The sequence below is a fragment of the Zeus faber genome (assembly GCF_960531495.2).
Source record: "Zeus faber genome assembly, chromosome: 8".
Classification (NCBI taxonomy): domain Eukaryota; kingdom Metazoa; phylum Chordata; class Actinopteri; order Zeiformes; family Zeidae; genus Zeus; species Zeus faber.
Window position 1 is genome coordinate 7,691,875 of NC_137195.1, and position 9,728 is coordinate 7,701,602.

The 9,728-nt window shown below is 48.6% G+C and overlaps 1 protein-coding gene across 1 annotated transcript in view; it reads left to right on the forward strand.

Moving 5' to 3' along the window:
* Positions 1–9,524, forward strand: part of znf385d (zinc finger protein 385D) — a gene marked incomplete at its 3' end in the record, with an annotated part of 49,504 nt that extends 39,980 nt beyond the window's left edge. The window contains exons 5-8 of the mRNA XM_080004931.1: positions 3,559–3,924; positions 4,586–4,767; positions 6,590–6,691; positions 9,234–9,524. Coding sequence (XP_079861057.1) covers positions 3,559–3,924; positions 4,586–4,767; positions 6,590–6,691; positions 9,234–9,524 — 941 coding nt within the window. The remainder of the gene's footprint in view (positions 1–3,558; positions 3,925–4,585; positions 4,768–6,589; positions 6,692–9,233) is intronic.
* Positions 9,525–9,728: the final 204 nt, after the last annotated feature.

Consider the following 9,728-nt stretch of genomic DNA (forward strand, 5'->3'; position numbering starts at 1 on the left):
TTCGCCTTTCATTCAGCTCCATTCATCTTTTCCTTCAAGATCTTTTGACCTTCCTTCCTTCCTTCCTTCCTTCCTTCCTTCCTTCGCGTCCATCCCCTCTCTCTTCCGCTTGCTCGCTCTCCTCCCGTCACTCCTCTCCCCTCGATTGTCGCACGTTCCCGTCCCGGCCCTCCCCCACCGCCTCTGCCGCCGCCGCCCCCACCACCTCCGCCCACCCCGACTCTAGATTGATCGCAGTCATTACCTCCATTAATGAGAGGGGATTGAGTCCTTAGCGGAGCCTCCGAGAAGCCGGCGAGGTCAAGGTGAGGGTGGAGGTGGGGGTACGAGAACGGCGGGCATCCGACACGCCGCCCAAAGTACACTTTAATTACCTGCCCTTTCAACGGGAAAATGGCTCCTTAACGACGTTATGGCCGCCCACAATGCGGGGCGGACGCGCGCACCGTTGAGCACGGAGGTCCCTCACTGGCCGTGCTCTGTTCCCGAAACGAGCGGCTGAATAAAAGCCTCCTCCGCCCTCTGACCGCTCCCCGTCATTGAGGCTCTGGATCGGGGCGGAGAGGCGGGTCGCCTGGTTAATTGGAGGATGGCTGGTTCGATCCCCGGTTCTTCCTGGCAGCATATCAAAGTGTCCCCGGGCAAGACGCTGAACCCCGAACACGCCCCTGACGAGCTCCCGACCCTCAAGCTCTGTTTGCCTTTCACCTTTAGATATTTCGCGATTGTTCTTTCTGCAGTCGCGTTCGCTTAAACGCTTCTTCAGTTCGGGTTTGTAATCTTCTTACGCCAATTGTCCGGTCAGCGATGCGCCAATTTTGGCCACAACACTCCCCTTTAACGTGGTCTGATCTTGTCTCCATCTCCTTCAAAGGTCACTAACACAGACTGCATGCTGCACATTTGTGTCGCTTGGTCGTGGTGACCGCCGCCTCCTCCCTCCCTCTGCCGCCGCTCCCCTGTCGTCGGAGCCAACTGAATTTCCCGAATCGCAGATGCTGCCGCCAATTGACCGACGCAATCTGGCGCTGCAGCCCTCCATGGCGGCGGGCGGGAGGGAGGGAGGGAGGGAGGGAGGTGGGGGGGATTACAAAGTGTGAAAACTTTTATCCAGTCGCATTATCACCGACAGCCTGGCAAATATTTTGGCACGTCCTTGACGGGCGCAACACCAGCGCACGCACCAGCCCCAGCCTCCTTATCCGGGCGGCGGCGGAAAGGCGGCCCGGCGCCGGTGGTTCCGGTCTCTGACGAGCTGCCCAGAGAAGCAGGTGTGATGACAGTCGCCGGCCTCCCCCGGCGAGCTCCCCCGCCGCCGCCGCCAAGTGATTGTATAGCGCTGATTGCAGGTTGTTTTGACGCCTGGCAAAGAGCGGGGGGGACGTGGAGCGGGCGGGCGGGCGGGCAGGCGGGCGGGACGCTAATTGAATGGATGCGAAGCGCAGGGGTCGCGGTCATCACTCTGCTCTTGGCAAAAACATTATTCATTGGAAGTGACGAGGTGGGCCGCATCATAAAAGGCCTCCCCAATTAGTGTGCGCGCGCTCTCCCAGTAATGGCTGACTTCACAGGACGCGGCGGGCGCGGGGCGACCCGGGGTCAGCGCGGCGCATTGTTGACAGGGTTTTGTTGCGGCTTGATAGTTCTGCCGGAACGCAGGACGCCGGTAAAAGTGGCGTCGCTTGTATATCCAGGTGAGACGCCATCACAACATTCCTGACGTTAGTGGCATACAGTCAAGTGATGATTTGCGGTTCGTCAGGATGAAGATATTTTATAATAACACATTAATATCCCCAAGCGATGCCCCCCCCCCCCTCCCCCCGAAACGCAGCCCGTGCCAAGGAAAGATCCCGGCTTTACAAATGAGAGGTGTCGTCCATGCGATTTAAATTTGAAATCGGTGGAAAATTTCGCAGAAATCCAAAAGAGCAATTTTCAATCGAATAAGATTCGATTTGCACTTTGTCGATCCCCGCAGCGGGGAAAATTTTGGGTGGCTGCGGGCGGCGGCAAAACGCGAGGATCACAACCGAGGAATGTTAAAAAAAAAATAATAATAAATAAATAAATAAAGGGACTTGGTTTTCAGGATAGTGTCTGTACATGCAACAGGCTCCGCGTCTATCACACCAAATTTTTGTTTGAATCTTGTTTATTCGACACACGGTTCCCAACCTTTCAGTGCACAGGGACCAACATAATTAATATAAATATATATATATATATATATATATATATATATATAAATATATATATAAACAAGCGCAATCACTTGAAGTAAATAAAAAAGAAAAATGTGCCATTCAGTCACAAGGCTCTCACACAGCTTTAAACACTCACCTTGTACTTAATAACCTTGAAATAATATTTGCATGTACTTTTGAAACTGCGTTCGGTGTTTCTGGGTTATCTCGACCGAGACTTTGACAGAATGAATTAATTTTCTACAAATAATGAGATTTGCATCTCACACAACACAAGCTCTGGACCAGTGGCCGTTGGTTTTCAAATGTATAATTTAAATCACTTATTTTTCTGATTTTCAATCCCCTGTGTTCCTTGGAGCTTTAATATGAATATGAATGTTTTTGCATTAAATATAAATTATATGCATATTTGCAAGTGAATATAAATAATGCAGTTTTTTGACGTGAGTTGTTGTAACTCCGTGTCGTGCCTGTTTTTCTCTTCACTAAAATGTATTTCGCGAAAAAAAAACCTTCCTCCCGACCACTCCGATTTTTTTTTTGTTTTTGTTTTTTTTAAGCCCGAAAACAGGATGAGCACACGGGCAAACACTTCAGTCCAAACGGCAGGAAACCAAATTAATTTGTTTCTAATTTAAACAAAGGATTGGATTTGAAAAGCTGAAAGGACGGATCCTTGAGTGTTTTCATTTGCAGCAGACACGCGGCCGTGGAGCTGGCTCTCTTCACGTCTCTGTTGACTTCCTCCCCGGCTCGCCTGACCCCGCTCCCGCCTCCACGCCGCTCGCCCCGACGCCTCCGTTGGGATGAATAAGATCCCCCCGCGTTACGGTCGGCAGCGACGTCGCGACATAATTCGCTTATTGATCCGCATTCCCCCCCGGGACGACGTCGGATGAGTTCCAAAAGATGGGCGGATCCATCGATTGATCCCACGTGTTCGTTCCGGCACGGTTATTTTTTTGAGCCCGGTGGGTGTTTGCGCTTACGTGTTCATTTAACCCCGCGCTGGGATCCTGAGAGGAGTCAACGTTCAGGATAATGTAAAATTCTTGTGCGTGTCCTGTATTACTGTAGAAACTTCTAGTGCTATTCTTGGCTGAGTGACACTGGAGAGATTTAATATAAAGGTGAAGAAGGTATGGCAGCAAATGTCCCAGATGCCCCAGATTTTCACATAACATCGACGCTTTTGTCCAAAGCGACTTACAATAAGCATATTTTGTCGGTCGTATGATCGTATTCATTCATTCAATTCAGTCTGTGCCATAATAGAATCGTATTTGATTTGACACACGTGAATTTGGATGAAAATGTATCACAACGTCCTTTTCCTCCCCCTTTGCAGACTCTGAGGCCGCCCCCCTGCCTCTGTCCTCTGTGCTCAGACTGTCTCTGCCCCTGCCGTCGCCAGCGACCCCCTCCACCAAGCCCGCGGCGTCGCCGCTGGCATCGCCGCCCGCCCAGAACCCCAACGCCGCCGCGAGCCCGGACCAAGGCGCTACTTCGGCCGAGGAGGGGGAAGACGGGGCGTCAAGGCCCGGCTCGCCCCTGGAGCCCGAGGCCGAGCCCGATGCCGAGCCCGAGGGCGAGGGCGACGGCGAGGGCGAGGCGGACGCGGAGACGGAGGACGAGAAGGCCCGACGCCTCCTCTACTGCTCCCTCTGCAAGGTCGCCGTCAACTCCGCCTCCCAGCTGGAGGCCCACAACAGCGGTGAGGAGACGGCTCACTTGACTGGGGGATGGGGGGTGGGGGGGGGGGGCGAGTCGCTAACCGTCGCTAAAATGATTTTCTTGCTGAGGAGTTTACTCTTCTTGGCAGTGAAGCAATTTCCCAACAAAGCCATTAATTGATTTGGAGTGTTTGGAGCAATTGCAGGAGAACTGCTGCTGCACGAGAGACCAGGAGGCTGCTGTAAATAAAACTGAGCCCATTGTCTCTGGAGTGCCTGGATATTATTGCAAAATCCATTTCGACGATGTTTTCCCAAAGCAAGTGAAATATCCATGGACAAAAAAAATATCCAGTGTCAGTGTAATAGATATGATTTAGGTCTTAAATTGAATGTCCCCGGTCTTAATTCGAGCAGGCACAACCCTTGAACCCCAAATATGGAGCAAATGTGACTGACCTAAAAAGTCTCTTTTTCAATGTCTATTTCAGGGGCTTCATGATAACCGCGAGAGACCGGCCAGATTTAGCCCCCAAAAAAAACAAAAACAACATTAGTGGATGTTGTGTCCTTGGGGGACTTAATATTCCATTTAAGGGAACTGGACCTTGCAGCAGCTCAACTTGATTAAATTGGACGCGACTTACTGGGAAGAAACGTCCCCAGGTGAAAGGTCATGACCACGCGCTCTCTCTCTTCCAGGGACAAAGCACAAGACAATGCTGGACGCGCGGAGCGGCGTGGGCTCCATCAAGTCCTTCCCCCGGCCGGGGGTCCGCAGCAAGCTGGCCCCGCCCCCCAAGTCCTGCACCGGCCTGCAGAACAAAACGTTCCACTGTGAGATCTGCGACGTGCACGTCAACTCAGAGACACAACTCAAACAGGTGAGGGTGAGAGGGACAGAGAGAGAGAGAGAGAGAGAGAGAGAGAGAGAGAGAGAGAGAGAGAGAGAGAGAGAGAGGAAGGAAGGACAGAAAGGAAGGGTAGATAGATAGATAGATAGATAGATAGATAGATAGATAGATAGATAGATAGATAGATAGATAGATAGATAGATAGATAGATAGATAGATAGATAGATAGATAGATAGATAGATAGATAGATAGATAGATAGATAGATAGCCAATAATAGTAAAGTAATAAGAATGAAAATAGAAAAAAAGACAATATCCAATAAGCCTAACAATTTGTTAAAATGAGAACATTGGCAACATACAATAAACCTAATGTTTTAGGTTTGTTGTATGTTGCCAATGATATAAAATGCCTCTGATGCTTCTTATCTTTGTTTACATTGTTCATATCCTCTAACGGATTAAAAAGATGATGAGATGAGATGAGACGGATATTTAAGAAACCCCAGAAAAGCAGAAAGATTCACAGTAATGCATGATTTCAGGATCACATCATGCCGATACCAAATCAAATAACGTGCAGTTATGAGTGGATTGGTTGATTATAGTGTATTATAAATAGCATTTTGTTCCACAGACCACGCGTTTTGCATTCCTGTCTCCATCAGAGCGTTACAACGCCACCACTCGCTCCATGTCCCCGGAAAAAACGTTAATTTGCTTTAAATCGTATTGTTTTGTTTTTTGTCTGTTTTTTTTCCTGCTGAAACGCTCTGAGGCGTCTCAGGCTACCAACTCATATTCTAATCCAATTAAATTCCGTATGGCAGCACGTTCTTATCACGGCTTGGCTAAAAACTCAGATACAACAATCTGTGGAGGTATTTTGGTCGTAGCTGTAGGATAAGCAATATTTCTTTTTTTTTTTTTTTTTTTTTTTTTTTTTTAATCTTTTATTATTATTATTATTACTGCAGTTGCCAATCATTCTCTCCCGGGGAATGTTCCCATGCATTACTTCAGATCATTTGTCATTTTGTCAGGGCTACGGTTCAGGTTTCGCATTGAAAATAGACTGATTCTGAATACATTTTTCTTGCGCAGACTTTTAGGGAGAAGTTCTGAGCGTCTCCGTGTCTCGGTAGAAAGAAATCACCGAGACAAATTTCAGCTCCTACATGACTCAGCCTGGGGTGGGGGAGGAACTGTATTTCTGTTAAATCTACTTCGGGGACTCTTTAAGATGTTTGAATCGCAGCCGTTTTCCCAAATCCTGCTCCATCTGCTGACATTTGCTCAAGTCTTTCGTTTACAGTTTGCGGACGAGGATCACCCTTTAATGACCCTTAATGAACCGTGGCCCCATAAAGGCCCTCGTCACAGGCGCTAGGCTCACACATTTTCTCACAAATCCTGAAGACCACCTCACAGATTTGTTATTGTGTGTTTTAATTCCTGGCTTCGGTGGCTTCAAGCTGCATTAAGCTCCAGAAATTCAAGGGAAATGACCATCGTTGTGAACAAACTCTGACTCATTTTTCCGTCACAGTTCGCCGAAAAAAGCGCACATGGCGCTGAGGTAGATTGGGGAGATCGGCGGAATTCTGCGATCCTTCACAACACGGGGAGTCCATTGATTCATTTTAACAGCAGAAATATCCTTTTATGCAGGTTTAAATAGCAGCGAACACACATTGTTCGTCCAAGACACATTTTGGGCCGTGGCAATTGATGGGTTACCAGGGTCAGTGGTGGATTGATGTAACATATGTCTTATTTTTTAAACTTGCTGCAGATTTTTTTTTTTATTTTATTTTTTTATTTTGACAGTTTCATTTGTCTCCCTTTCAGCACATCAGCAGTCGACGCCATAAAGACAGAGCAGCGGGAAAACCGGCCAAGCCCAAGTACAGTCCCTACAGCAAACCACAGAAAGGCCAGAGCAAGCAGCCGGTGAGTCACTCCGCAGCAAACTGCGCCGAACAAACCGACTGGGATTTTAATCTGAATATTTAAAATTATTCCGAGGTTGATTGAAACAACAGCCAATGCCAGCCAAAACAACAGCCAAATAATAATTTAAATCCTTAAGATTTTTTTTTATTAATCCCCAAAGGGAAATTCCAGTGTTGCAGTAGCAATGACATACATGACAAAACACACATAATTTACTAAAACAAAAGTTGTTTCTGAATTAATTACTACATATATATATATATATATATATATATATATATATATATATATATATATATATACACACATATATATATATATATATATATATATATATATATATATATATATACACATGTACATACATATTTGAATACATAAATAAATACACATACACATACACGCATAATTACATATATACAGATACACACACATATACATATGTGTATATCCATATACATATAAAATAACTAAATAAAAAAAACAAAAACGAATAATAATGATATAAATAAATAGAATAAAACTGAATTTAACCTAGTAAAAGGTAAAGCTTAAAAGTGGAATTTAAATGTGAAGTAAAAATGTGTATTGTAGGTGGCTATTGCGGTGGCAGGAATGACCTCTGGCTGAAACACTCTGTTGTCTGAGCAGTAGGTTGTGTAGGGGCTATGTAGTGATGTCCATTATGCTGAGCAGCTTATGCAACATCCTTCTCTCCACAACCAGCCCTAGGGGCTCCAGAGCAGTCCCCAGCACAGGGCCAGCCCTCCTTATCAGTTTGTTCAGTTTCTTGGAGTCACTGGCTTTAATGCTGCTGCCCCAACAGACGACTGCAAAGAAAACTGCACCAGCCACAACAGACTGGTAGAAGATATGCAACATCCTGCTGCACACGTTGAAGCTCCCTCAAGAAGCAGAGTCTGCTCTGCCCCTTCCTGTAGACAGCCTCAGTGTTGCATTTCCGGTCCAGTCTGTTGTCCAGGTGAACACCCGGGTACCTGTTACCCTCCGCCACCTCCACCTCTTCTCCCACGATGGAAACAGTGTCGGGCTTCGTCCCGGTCCTCCTGAAATCCACCACCGTCCCCTCCGTCTTGGTCGCATTTAAGAGGAGGTGGTCGTTTCCACACCATGCCGCAAAGCGGTCCGCCAGTTCCTTGTACTCAGTCTCCTGTCCACCAGTGATACACCCCACATCTGCAGAGTCATCCGAAGAGTCATCCGCAGATGACAGGACTCAGAGTTGTATCGGAGGTCTGAGGTTATACAGGGTGAAGAGGAAAGGTGAGAGTGCTCCTGTGTTGCTAACCACCCGCTCAGACACAGCATTCCCTCAGCCGCACAAACTGTGCTCCGCAGCTGTGCATGCTGGATCGTGTGGAAAGACACTGGAAATAATCAAAAAAAAATGATCCTCACAGTGCGGCCTGCTTTTGTTCAGGTGAGGGTGGGCTCGCTGAAGCAGGTACTGTAGATGATGGCGTCTTCAACTCCAACCTTAGGGCGGTGGGCAAACTGCAGTGGGTCCAGAGAGGTGCTCCTCTGAGGTGTGAGAAGGGCCAATATCAGTCCCTCCAGGACTTTCATGATGTGTGATGTTAAGGCAACCTGGTCTGTAGTAATTGAGGGCAGATGGAGAGGATTTCAAGAAATGTCAGCTCCGTTGTCAACACACAACATAAAAAAAAAAATTGTACTTTAGTGGTTGTTGACATTTTACGCACGGATAAGTAAACATTGATCCCGTCTCGCAGACAAAGCACCACCAATCTGCTATTTCAGGCGGGTTATAAATATCCGCACATACGATATGATGATATCTCCCCCGGGGATGCAGGAGGGGGACGATGCGGATTAAAAGCGGAGGAAAACACATAAAACTTAAAACGCCAAATTTCTTTCTCAGCTCTTGTAAAACAGGATCCATCACGGCAGCCGCTGGCGGAGATGATGATTGGGCGCGGGGTGTTAACGGTCAAGGGGGCGATGACATTTCTGAAAAGCCATCATCTCACTGACGTAGCGGCGAGTGGCTCCGCTGATGAGCGCCGAGTGGAGAACGCCTCCCATAGGGTTACCGCGCCTGAGCCGGTGATTGATGGCCCATGACAATCGCCGCCGTCCTGGTGCTGTGAGGCCGTAACTATTCCATCACTGATGCAGAAGATTAAGCCCCATAACTTTGGTCGACCTTTGCAGATGTTAGTCCATTTTGCGCCGGCCGCTTTCCTAGTCAGTTGGCCCGTCCCCACGCTAGGCCCCGTCTGTCTGTCCGTCCGCCCGTCTTGCTGCCCCTGCTTCCTGCGGATTCCTTCCTTATCCCTGTCTGGCCTTGTTCTCAAGCCTCCACAAGTCTTTCACGACGTATATATTTCATCCGTCTCGGGTTGAAAAACAACCTTCCTCCCCAACTGTCCTGGGGCCGAATCGAAGTAAGCGCTCGCTCGGTTGCTTGCTTGGTAGTCAAGGCTGCGAACACGGAGGCGTATCGACTGATCGATTGATTCCTTTGTTTCTGCTTCTTCTTTCTTTCTTTCAGGTGAAGCTGACTCTGGGCAAGGAGTCGCTCCAGACGCTCAGGCCCCAGATCATGCCCGCCCACCTGGCGGCGGTGGCGGTGGCCGCGTCTGCCATGGGCAATGGCTTCCCCCTGCGCTCGGCCCACGCCCACGCCCACGCCCACGGCCACGGACACCCCTACACCCACGCCACCACCCACGCCCCGAGCCACACCCTCTTTCAGACGCAGAGCCTCCCCGCCGCCCTCCTACGCCCGGCGCCCGGCCCCGTCAGGACCTCCCACCCACAGCTTCTGTTCGCTCCATATTGACCCGGCGGATCTAGAGGGTCCAGGCGGCTATCCAGTTAAAAGGATCAAATACAATAAAATGAGAATTAAAAAAAAAAATCACCTGCTTCGCCCAGGACCAGGACCAGGCCAAGCTGCTGGGTCAGGGTCTGTACTTCCTTCTATGCATCGCCTCAGTCAGTCTACTGGACCGCTTTACCCGCTCTCACCGCCGCTGTCGCTGTG